This window comes from Erithacus rubecula, assembly GCF_903797595.1.
Source record: "Erithacus rubecula genome assembly, chromosome: 3".
Lineage (NCBI taxonomy): Eukaryota > Metazoa > Chordata > Aves > Passeriformes > Muscicapidae > Erithacus > Erithacus rubecula.
Window position 1 is genome coordinate 138,363,916 of NC_136689.1, and position 12,424 is coordinate 138,376,339.

Genomic DNA, 12,424 nt, shown 5'->3' on the forward strand with positions numbered 1-12,424 from the left:
CCCATTCCTGCAGGAATGATCCAGTTATGTTCCAGGATGATGGGGAAATTCCTGGGCCCTCCAGTGCAGATCAAGAGGTTAAGTTTTGGAAAGAGGAGGACCCCAAGCCAAGCAGCTGCCTGCAAAAGCTGCCATCCTTCATCTCCCTCCGATCCCCAGAATCTCCTGGCTCCCTGGGCTGCAAAGAGGAGAGGGATGAGGACGAGCCAGAGGATGAACCAGGTAGGAATCACATTCTCTGCTTGCAGCTGCTCTGGTTTTCCAAGAAAAAATGTTATTTTCTGCTGCTCTCCGTGGGTTTTGGTGGATCCGTGTTCTTTGTGAGTCACCAAATCAGTAAAGACTGGGAGTCCAAACTCCAATCAGGATTCCCATTGTGTCTATTCCCAAAATTATGTGTGAGGACTTTGTCCCCTTATTTTATCAACTCCTTCCTTATCCTGTAAATTATCCAGTGATGAATCCAGTCTCATTTCCATGATGGAATCACAGCACTGCCCTCTAGGGAAGGTGGGATGCAAGGACGCTCTGCCTCTGGAGGACCTCTGGACCATCCATCACACTTGTTTGCCAGCAGGAAATAGCTTGGAAGCTTTCCAATAAAAACATTCCAGTGGCAAGTGGGGTGGAGTGTTTGCAGGTTGGAAGTTTGAAGGAAAAGCTGTTAGTCTGGGATTATACACTTTGTAAGTCAGTAAAATTTTTAGGATGAGCAGAACTTTTTAGGAATTCTGACATGTGAGAGCAAGCAGATTCTGCTTCTCCAATGTTCTCCTTGGTTCCTCCTCTCCTCATTCAGCTCCTCCATGGGAAAATCTCTAAAGGGATGGGATTTTGGGGTGCTCCAGAGATGTACCCCCAGGAGCACAGGTATGGATGGAGCTGGCAAGGCTGGGATTGTCCCTGGATCTTCCCAGCTCTGAGTGGGAGGCTCTTGGCTGGATTATTCTCCACACTCCCTTTTCCACTCACATCCTTCTCCAGAGAGGTTTGCAGCCTCATCCCTGGAGCACCATCCAAGAATGGGCTCAGAAATCACAATATTTTGTGGGAGTGATGATGAAATTCCCATTGCCAGCTCTGCTGGCACAAGATTTGGCTCAGTGTGAGCTCTTCCCATATTTGATCCTTGCTTTCCACACAACTGGAGCAGGTTCCCACTGGGATAAGGGATGAATTCCATTGCAAAAGCCAGGCTGAAACATTTACAGGATCATCCATAAGGATCTGCCAGGCTGTGCCTGGCTCAGCCACTTCAAGCCAGGGAGGGCTGAGATGCCTTAGCACTGTCAGAAAGAGAATTCCCAGGATTAGCAACATTTTCCTGAAGTCATGGGAAGAAGAGTATGGGTGCTGTGGTGGACAGAGTGAGGGGACCATTCCAGCTGGGAATGCTCCTCTCCACAGCACAGAGTGAAATACTCAGCTTTCCAGGGATTTCTTCTCCCCTCCTTCCTTTTCCTTGGCCCAGCTTCAACTCCCTTTTGATCTCAGGAAGTGTTCCCAAAGCAGTGACTTAACTGGGATTTTTATCTCCATGATGAAGTTGGATCAATTAATTCATGGACAAGGAGACTGTTGAAATGCCTTGGAATACACTCAGCAGCTGGGAGTAACTTGGGAGCAAGGGCATCCTTTTCCTCTTGATTCTGCTGTGTGCATCCAAGGGAGGATGATTTCCAGGTGTTTTGGGTGGGAGGATGAGGAGGAGGAACTGGTTTGTTTGGGAATGTCAGCAGGAAGACTGGGTGAAGCTGGGAGGAAGTCAGGGCACTCATCTCTTTGTGCTCCTTTGCCCAGGGAAGCTCCAGCAGATGCTGGAAGATCCATAGGCAGGAATCAGAAATGGCTGTAAAATCATCTGATGATGAAACAATTTCCCTGCCAAAGTGATGACATGCTGAGTCATGGGAATGTTGATCCATGGGTTTGTCCATCCTTAGGTCTCATCTTAATCCCAGCCAAGGGATTTGGGGGCACAGCAGCACTTGAGGCCCCCCAAATCCAATGGGATAAGAGAAGCCCTGGTCACCATCCCAAGAGAACATGGGATTGAAGCTTCTAAAGGACCAAATGCTTCTTGGTGGCCACATCACTTGGTCTGGACTCCATGATCCTTGTGGATCCCTTCCAATATTGGTGTATCCCTTCAGAATATTCGGTGATCCTGGGACTGAGTTTGGAGCTGAGCAGGTGGTCAGCATGAGTCCTTGTGTAGATCTAGGAAGTAGCCAGAGACTGTCGTGGGATTTGGGGGTGGGATCTGGGGAGCTGTGCCAGTGATAACGTTGGGTTTGTGCTTGTGAAGCCTGAATTTGACACACAAATTAATGGTATTATTATTAAGGAATGAAATTAATTCCTTGGTTAAACAGTCACAATTAGAGAAAATGCCTTTTTAATCCTGTGAAATGCAAGAGGAATGAGGAAAAACACAGGAGGGGCATGGAAGGAGTTTGGAGATGACCTTTAAGGACCAGTGTGGGCAACAGTGTGAGCTTGAAGGGTCTCAGTGGGGATCTGGGCTGGGGATATAGGGAAAGGGAGCTGGAAAGGAGGGATGTGGTCGTGTTCCCAGCCCTCCAGAGGAGCCTGGAAATTGGGGTTGGAAGAGTGATATGTTGACAAGGTGATGGTTGGATAAAGGTTGATGTCAGAGGTCTTTTCCAACCTAAATGATTCTGGGATTCTGTAATTTGAGGGCGCTGGTGCCTTTCCAAACATCCTCCAAAAAGCCAATCCGTGCAGCACGGGGACAGCCAGCTGCTCCCAGCTGAGCATCCCACATGGGAAGAGTGGCTTTGGTGACATCCCATCCTTCACCTTGTGTCACCCACCCAGGAGCACTGAGCCAGAGGCAGAACAGGCATCCTTACCCCTCCAACTCCCATTTTCCAGGTAATGAGCTTTTCCATATTTCACCTTCCAGTTAAATCGCCTGTGCTGGATCCTAACTGTCCTCGCCGCTCTAATTGCACCAATGCAAACCATTCCAATCGAGTGCTAATTTAATTAGAAAGCACCCATTTCACTTAATTTGTTCGAGAAGATCACTGCAAAACTCCTGGAGAGAACAGATGTTCCCCTCTCCCCCGGCGAACATCCCGCCCTTCGTAAATTGCTCCGCTCAGCCTCGTTTAGGAGAGAAAAGAGGATTTTACAGCCGCCAACGAGCCTTTCTGTAAACATTTTACAGCTCTCTGCACGTTGGAGAGGTGATAAAGCCCGAGCAGCTGTGGGGGGCTGAGGGCTGGGGCCATACGGGCTCGTTTTATCCGTGGTTTTATCGCTCCAGCCTTTTTTAACGGCTCCGCTGAGCGCCGGGAAAACGCGGCTTTCTTTACAGCTTCTGCTCCTGGAGGGAGAAGTTTGGGAATGTGGGTTTTTTGCCTTTTTTTTTTTCTTCTCTTGGTTGAGGGATGACCCCTCAATGTTGTCTCTCTTGGTTCGGTCGTTCCCAGCTCCAGGAATTGGAGGATTAGGGAATATCCCAGGTTTTTTTGTTTTCAAGTCCGACTCATGGTTCTGCACAGGACAACCCCAAATTAATTTAGGATATACTCAGTGCTGCTGATCTTCATGTGGATGTGGCCAGTCCCCCTTGGATCCTATGGGATCTTCATTGCCTTCAGCATTTCCTTCTTCTGCCAGCAGATCTTTGCTCCAGAACTTTTTTTGGCAGCCAGGTGAGGCAGCCAAGCCTTTGATCAGTTGAGTTGGTGGCAGAAGATGCCCTGGAGCTTTCCATGAAGTATCTTCATGGTTGGGGATGGAGGACACAAGGAAGTTGTCCTGGGATAATATGAGCTGGCATCACTGTCAGCTTTGACCCCAGCAGGACTTGGTGCAGTTTGCTCCTCTTGAGAACAATACAGGGAATTGATTTCTCTGTGTGGTCACAAACATCTCCAGGGTGGTGAGGCCCTGGCATAAGTTTTGCAGGGAAGTTGTGGATGCTCCATCCCTGGAAGTGTCCATGACCAGTTTGGATGAGGCTTGGAGCAACCTGGGATAGTGTCCCTGCCCATGGGAATTGGTCCTTAAGGTCCCTTCCAACACAAACCATGTTAGGATTCCATGAAAAAATTGATTTTTTTTAAATTTAAAAATCAGTTTGAAAGAAGTTGCAAAGGAATACAACTTGGCAGGTCCTAAATTGGACACTTTGCAAGGAGGAAGCTAAATCACAGCAAAGTTTCTGACCTCTGGAGCTTCTTAGAGCCACCAAGACATGAGGACATCCAGCCCCAGCCTCCAACAACACCTGGGCCATCTGTGGCACCCCAAAGGCTGAAGGTATCCTGAGCCTAGAAGAGTCTGGTGGATGCAGGGGATGGAGATGGAAGGATCACAGAATCATTAAGGTTGGAAAAGACCTCTGAGATCATCAAAATCCAACCTGTGACCAATCCCCACCTTGCCACCAGAGCCCTGAGTGCCACATCCAACCATTCCTTGGACACCTCCAAGGATGGGAACTCCAAACCTCCCTGGGCAGCCCCTTCCAATGCCTGACCACCCTTTGCATGGAGGAATTTTTCCTGATGTTCAGCTTGAACCTCCCCATTTGGATGGATCCATGTTGTCCTGCTTGACTCAGCTTTTAGGCTGAGAAGGTTTGGGTGGAAGAGCAGCAGGATGAGCTTCCAGTGCAAGATGTCACCACATGGATTTAGTGCAGGATGGAGATCCAACCCTCCTCATATGCATTTTCCAGATGAAAAACCATTTGTGGAAAATTCTGGGATGTAGCCCTTGCTGCTGGGTCTTTCCACCCCATCTTTTTATTCTTGAGTTTTAAATGATAATGATAATAATAATAATAATAATAATAATATAGAAAAGGCATCTCCCAGCTCAAGTTTCTCCAGGAGCACTTTGGCAATGAAATGAAAAGACCTTTCCAAGGCAGATTTGGCCTCTGGACTCCCCAGAGATGTCCTGGAAAGGGTTAAGGGATATTTTTCTTTTGGGAATGAGGAAGAGAATTGTGTTTGGAAGAAATTTCTCCTCACTGCATTAAACCTTGAACATCCAGCAGGGAGATGCTGGGATACATCTGGGTGCTCTGAGACTTCTGGAGGAAGATAGAGAACAGGATGAAACCCTCTGGTGGCATCAGGAGAATGATGGAGACCAAACAAACTTCAACAGGTTGTTGAGGAAAGGAAACCAACAAAAAATCTGGCTTTTCTCCTGCTGGATGCTAAAGTTTGGAAAACTGCAAAGGAGTTTTCTCTCCCTGCATCCTGCTGCTTTGGGACTTTGAAATCTGCACTCCTGATGTGAGGCATCTCCAGCTGCCTTCCACCTCCCAACCTTATGGAGAAACCAAATTTTTTCGTCCCTCAGGGGGGTCAGGAATGATGAGCAGGGAGAGGATTTGGGACCCAGGCCCAGACCCACCTCCTTTCACCCTTCATCCAAGAGGATTCCCCACCTTGAAATCCCTTTCAATCCCTCTCAGATCAGCATCTGGATGAAACAAATTTGGTTTTAACTTCCCTGTGGGATGCAGCTGGAGCCTCTCGGCTCCGGCGGAGGGAAAACCAGGTTTTATTGAAAAATCTAATGGTGCCACCTGAAGTGTGATTTACTGCACTGTCCACTCCTCAGACTTGATAATATATTTCTATTAGATTTCCTTCTTTTCCCTCTTTTTTCCTAGAGAAGAGTGGCAAGTTTCTCCATCTACCTGACACCTTCTTAGGCTTAGGCAAAATAAATGTTGATTTCCATCAGGAGGAAGAGCGCTGCAAGTGCTAATTCAGTGATGAGCCTGACAAGCTCAGCAAAAACCACCCAGGTTTCGATGGAAAACTCACCAACCAGCCTCAGTTCTCCTCCTTTGGAAGCTGTTCAATCATCTGAATGAAAAAGGGGGTTGCTTTCACTAACTAGAAATTATTTACCTGGTTCCTGGGAAGATGGATTGCGCCGCTGCCGGAGCGCCGGGAACGGCGGCGGGGGGAGAGAGGGAAGGAGCTGGAGATGCAACCCAAGATTGATCACACCATTTGCAGGATCTCCCAAGCACAAAACTGGAAAAATATCTTTTCCTTTGCCAGGGTTGGGTGGAGTGACACCCCTGTTTGGTGTAGGTTTTCCCTCCTGGATCCCTTGGCTGTGTTCACCCCTTGGTTGTGCCATCCTTCCTCCATCTCCCTCCATCCAAGGGGAGAAACTGAACCAGTTTAGCCCTGTTTTGGTTTATTTTCTCATTCCCACCTTCATTTTTTTTTGAGGAATCTGTTGGAAATCAAGCATAGATGCTCTGGAAGTATCTTGGCTCCATGTGCTCTGTACCAAAGTCAGGAAGTTAATTACAGTCGATTTAAAAATCACCTTTTTTCTTTTTCTCCCCCCAAATATAAATCCATATTTCTACTTCTGTAATCATTCCTGCTTTGAGCTACCTCATGGATATTGGCTAAGGAAGTTTTCCCTTGCTCATCCAGAGGGAATTGAGCCATTCCCAGCATTCCTGCTGAACTCACACCAAGGCTCAGGAATGTGGAGATGATGATTTTGACCCCTTGAGGTGACAACCAGCAGCTCAGGACTCTCATTCACAGATCCCAGGCTGGAAAAATCACCTGGCTGGATGCCAAAAGGAAAAATTGGGAGGGTGGGGATGCAAGGAAGTTTTGCTCCATGTCACCATTCCCAAAAGCTGGATTTGGCTGCTTTGCCAGTGAGGAATATCCAGATCCACCCTGTCTGCTGTGCATCCTGCTGATGTATGGGAGTTATATTAAGGGTGGAAAGGTGCTAAATGAGCCCTCTTTATTTTCCATAAATTAACTCCAGAGTGATGAATCACTGCCAGCACGGCTTCGACTCCCAGCAAGTTTGTTTATCCAAGTTGGAAAGAGAAGGAAAACTCTTGGAGACTCCCAGTTGTTGGGTCCTCATCTGTTCTGCCTCCCCCTGCCCCAAAAACTTTCTGGTTTGGGCTCTCAAAGGTGTCCTTGGTCCCACCTCCATGTTGGGTTCATGGTTTGGGAAGAGTTTTGCAGAGTTTTGTGGGAACACGGGCAGCAGAACATCTGGAGGGGGTTTGGGCTGGATTCCCTCCATCTTCTCCATGACCTTCTCCACCTCCATTAATCCCAAGTGAAGGGGAATTTTTCCCTTTTTTCCCCTGGGAAACCTCCACTTTTTTCCATCCTCTTTCCTCTTGGTGGTCAAGTGGCCACCACTTTCCTTCCCACCCATCACTCTGGTATGTGGAACCCCAAAAACACCTCTCCAAACCCTCTGGAGAAGGAAAAGAGGAGAACCTGCAGAGAGGTACTCCCAACATTGTGGTTGAAATGGAGAAGGATTTTACTCTGTTTGCCTTGGTCCATGGGACAATGCTGGACTTGTCCTACAAGGAGGCTCCCAGAGGCACTTCACAGTGTTTTGGCTCTACATGAGCATCCAGAACCCTCTTTGGAGGAAGCACCAAGTTCCAGCAAGCAGAAGACATCACCTGGAGCATCCTAAAGGGATGCTGGGAATGCTTGGGGGGAAGATAACTGGTGCTCAGCTCCTTCTGGCTCCATCTCAGCACCAAAGCAGGTCCTGATGTTCAGCAGTGGGAAGATTTGAGTCCTTTTTCATTCTCTTTTTCACACATAACTTGGGAATTTTGCAGCAGATTTGCTGCTCTGTGGTGGGAAGTGACCTCTGAGTGCCACTTGCAGGGAGCTGAGGATGCTCAGGGATTTAGGGAATGACCCACCTCCATCCTGGCCAAGGGGCATATGAAGCAGAAGAGGAACTCAAGACCCTCCTACACCTGCACTCCAAGGGATTCCCAGGGTAGCCTGAGCCAACCTCAATGACTTTCTCCTCTTTTCTTCCTTTCCTTCCCAGGCAACACCAAAAGGAGGAGAATTTTGCCAGGGACATCCCTGCAGGATTCCAAGACCTCCCTTGTGGGTGGCAGAGGTGAGTCCAGTGAGTGCTGCCAGGATGAAGAACCACCCCCATTCCCCATTTCCCAGTGCTTTAGCTCCCTCCCATGACCAGGCAGAGAGAAGCCTTTGGGAATATCCTTCCCACCATCACCATTCCCTTCCCTCCCTCCCTGCAGGGAAACGGCTGCAGATCAAGCCCCGGCTGTGAATCCATCCCAATCCTGTGGCAGCCGACCAGCTCAGGAACTGGAGAGCCAGGGAATGACCTGGCACCTACCTCAGGATGCCATGTCCAGGCATGGCACCCCCCCTCCTCCTCCTCCTGCTTTTCTGGGATGTCATTTGGACACGGAGTGGAGAACACGCCGCTCGTTCCTGTTTGGAATCTTTGCATTGACCAGCAAATTCACCTTTTCTGCTGGTTTGTGGGGTTGGGAGGAGTTTCCCATCCTCATCCATCCTCTGGCCATAAGGTGACCTCAGGGGCACCTGAGGTGGTTTAATGGCATCAGGTGACATTCCCACGTCACCATGCTGGGATGTAATGGGTGTAAAGCCCCCACAGCCCTGATCCCACCATTCCAAGAGCCCACCCTGCTCCATCCCCTTGCTTTTGGGAGGAGATTTCCTGGAGCTGACATTTCCTCATGGAAATGTCTTGGGAGTGCTGCTGAGATCACATTCTGGGGTCTCCCATGACCCAACCCCTACCTCTCCCTATCCTAAAGGGGTTTGAGCTCCATTGGGAAAGCCAAGCAAACTTTCCAGGGTTTGGGGTTTGTTAGGACCCTCCAAATCCAAGCAGGAGCAGAGTGAAGGGAGAGCATTATGCCACTGGAACAATGGGGTTTTGCAGCCATAGGTACAATTTCCAAGGGATTTTGGGGTGGCAAGTGCTGTTCCCCCACACAGACATGATTTGTGGGATTTACTCATCCAAAGCCCCTCAGGCAAAATCCTGCAGGGAAAAGACATCACAGGGATTTGGGAAGAACTGGGGCTCCCTGGGGTGCAGTATCCAGGTGTGATCAGAGATGGGGTGGGAAATGCCAATGGGGGCAGTGGCTTCACCCCCCAGACAGGTCCCCACAGGAGGGTTCCTTCCCCAGGTGACCCCAATCGAGGGGTTTTGTCACCATCCCAAATCCACAACATCCCCCAGGCACTGGAGGACCAGCAGATCCCCACCCTGGGATGTCACTTGTGCCCCAGGGTGTGTCCAACGAGTTGATTTTTAATAAAAACGTCGTGGTTTTTTGTTGATATTGAAAATGTCTTTTGTTAACTCCTGTGTTTTGATATGTAAATAAAAGAGTTTCCTCCCCTGGGATGGAGGAGCCTCCCTGTGGTTTTCCTCTTTTTTCAACAGTGCATGAACATCCCACTAAATATCCATCCAAATCCATTGGAGGAGTCACTCTGATCCCTAAATCCCCTGGGTTTTTTTTTTAATTATTAAAAATTTTCACCCAGAAACGATGTTTTTTCTCGTGCTGGTTTCCTAAAAAAAAAAAACAAAAAAACCAACTAAATTCCCAAAAAACCACCCTGGAGGAGACAGTGCTGTTGTGAATCCTCAGGGCTGGCCAGTGGTGGATCCCTAACGAGGATAATTTGGTGCTTCACTAATTAAAGGAGGCAATGAGCAGCTCTGGCTCTGCTGCCCACCTTCCCGGGGAGGGTTGGAATTTCCAGCCGGCTGTGGTTCAAGCTCTGCTTGGGGGTGATTGATTTCCAAGCAGGGATAATCTCAGCCCCTGGAGAGGTGTCACTGAACCCCAGTGGGTCTCCAACATCCTCAGTTCCTCGGCAATGGGCTGCTCCGGGGTTTATCCATCCTCGCTGTCACTCGGGGAGCCGGCAAGGACATTCCCCGGGGCACAGGGTGGAGTTTCTGGAGTGCTCCATAAACATTTCCCGGAAAAGCTTTGCCTGGAGGGCGCTGCTGGCAGCGCTCTTGGTCCCCTGCCGGGGAAGCAGGTGCCGGGTGAATGTAACCCGCCGGGATCAGTTTTCTGCCTGTCATCGGGGTGGCTGTTCCCTGCCCTCCTCCACCTTCTGCTCCTCAGCCTCATCCTCCTCCTCCTCCCAGCCTCTCTCCATGTGATTTAACTCCCCCCCCCCCAAAATTCCTGCAGCAACACCGGGTTGTGGGGGAGATGCTGGTGGAGCATCACCAAGATGGTCCCACCCTCTCTCCATCAGGTGGATGCCACCTTCCCATGGAATGTCACTGTCCCCAAGCCACCAGCACCCCAACTGGGAGCCCTGTGCCATCCAGGGAAACTGAGGCAGCCCCAGGTGGGCGCCCCGCCCTTCTCCAAAGGGTGATGGGGCACACCAGCTCTAAAAGTGAAAGGTGACGCCATCCCGAGGCCACCAACCCGGTTATGTCACTTGACCGCCTGTGAGTAAACTTAGCTGACGGCCCGGCGTGGCGGGGAGGGTTGGGGACATGCCACGGCCATTTCCTAAAAATACCCCCGGGGGTGTCTCTGGGCAGCCACGCCCCGCTGGAGCCCGGCCCGATCCTAATCCCTTGGTGGCTCCTGTCCCAGCAGGGTGGCAGCTGCTGGTGGGGGCCGGGTGCCCCAAGGTGGAGGAACGTGGTGCCAGGGGGAGGGAGGTGGCACCCCATCTTTTTCCACTGCAGGATCCTGGTGTCTTGCTACACAAGTGGGCTGATGCTTAAAACCTCCCCACAAAAAAGGTTTTTTTGGTGTCAGTGTCTTTTCCCCATCCCTCAAGTCCTGCCCAAGTTTGGGGTGGCCAAAATGGGATATCTGTCCAATATCACCAGGGAATGGGGGGTCATGTTTAGGGCTTTGCCTGCATCCATGACCCTTCCCAAAGGGAATAAATCCCCCCTCCCTGCCCTGACTCAATTAGCAGCAGAAAGATGGACCCTCCCCAGAGGCCGGATCCAGCAGAAGCAATAATGTGAGATTTTAATTGCTGAAGTTGCAGCGGGATAAATGTTTTCATCCTCTAAAACCACCTTTTTTGCATTAACTTGACCCTGCATCTAAAGGGTCAGTAACAGCTGTGGAGAGCAGTGTCCCCAAGTCCCCAAGCAGCCACTGGCTGGATGAGGGGAATGTGACCCCCTACATCCCAGGGAGCTGCCTGTGGGATGCAGCAGGGTGGGATGCAGTGGGACCCAGGATGCATCCTGCAGGTGACAGAGACAGTCCTGCACCCGAGGGGATGAGTGGGTGGGTGTTGCAGCCTCTGTGGGATGAAGCTGCTCATCCCTTGGGATTGGGTGGGACCACTCCACGGTGACTGCCCCGTGCCTCAGTTTCCCAGTCCTGTTCCTCGCAGGATGCAGCAGCCATGAGGTTGCAGATGGAGCAGCACATCCCAGCCAGGGCCTCATCCAGGGCTCTGACCAGCTGCCTCTGGGTGCCAGTGACGCCTTTTCCAGGTGCTGGGATGGAAATCCTGGTCCTCCATCTGGTTCATGTGTCAGGTGTGGATGTCACCTGTGCTAGTTGTGATGCCACCTCCGAAAACAGAGGCAGCACTGAAGCACAGAGGTGCACGTGACTACTCACTGACTGCCAATAGCTTATGGAAAATCCCGAAAAATCCCCAAAATTATATTTATTTGACTTTCTGCAAGGATGGAAGTGCTCTGGGAAGGATCCTGGGCTGTTCCTGGGGTGAGAAAGGGGCTGCATTCCTATGCTGTGGTCCCTCAGCGAAATGGCACCAAACCCGATTTAGACTCAGCAACTCCTTCTTGGATATTTCTCATTTTTGTAGAGCAGAAAATTAGGATTTCAGGATGTTTCTCCCCACTCCAGGCTCAGTTCAGGGCGGAGGGTGGGAGATAAAACCCCACATTAGGATGCGGGAGCCGAGGGGGTACTCGGAGCATTCCCCCCACCTCCGGAGATTGACAGCTGCCCCGGGGGCGCTGCCGTGGGGATATGCAAATCCAATCGGGATGTGGGGATGCTGATAAGCTGGAAGAGCTTTTCCCCGCCTCAGCAGGAGTGGCCGTGCCTCGTTTTCCCCGTATAAAAGGCGGCGAGTTCCATTGAGCTCCCGGCGGCGGCGGCGCCGGTCGCGGGTAGGGGCGGGCAGGGGAGCGGCCCCCGCCCCCAGGGCGCCGTGTCCCGGCGGGAGGAGGAGGAGGAGGAAGAGAAGAAGGCTCGGAGCCCGGGGAGGTGGGGCCGGGGCAGGTGCCAGGGGAGGCAGGAAGGGGCGGGCAGGGCGCTGCCCGCTCCTCGCCATTGGGAACCGAGCGCAGGCAGCGGCGGAGCCGTGGCGGCCGGAGCAGGGTCCCGGAGCCCAGCAGCGGAGCGGAGCCCAGCCCCGACCCTCAGAGGTGGCTGGGAATCCCGGATCCCGGCTGGACCGCACGGCAAAGCCCCGTCGGAGGCGAGCACCGGAGCCCGGCTGAGTCCCGCAGCGGATCCCCGGCGGAGGGTCCCGGTTCCCGGCTGAGCCCCATCTCGGACGCCGCTGAATCTCCCCGCAAAGTCCCACCGGAGCGTCCCAGAGCCCCG

General features: G+C 51.4%; 1 protein-coding gene across 1 annotated transcript in view; it reads left to right on the forward strand.

Moving 5' to 3' along the window:
* The window catches only part of ZC3H3 (zinc finger CCCH-type containing 3), a 124,469-nt gene extending 115,232 nt beyond the window's left edge, over nt 1-9,237 (forward strand). Inside the window, exons 11-13 of the mRNA XM_079302779.1 lie at nt 14-222; nt 7,864-7,938; nt 8,084-9,237. Coding sequence (XP_079158905.1) covers nt 14-222; nt 7,864-7,938; nt 8,084-8,115 — 316 coding nt within the window. The 3' untranslated portion in view covers nt 8,116-9,237. The remainder of the gene's footprint in view (nt 1-13; nt 223-7,863; nt 7,939-8,083) is intronic.
* The last annotated feature ends 3,187 nt before the right edge of the window (nt 9,238-12,424 follow it).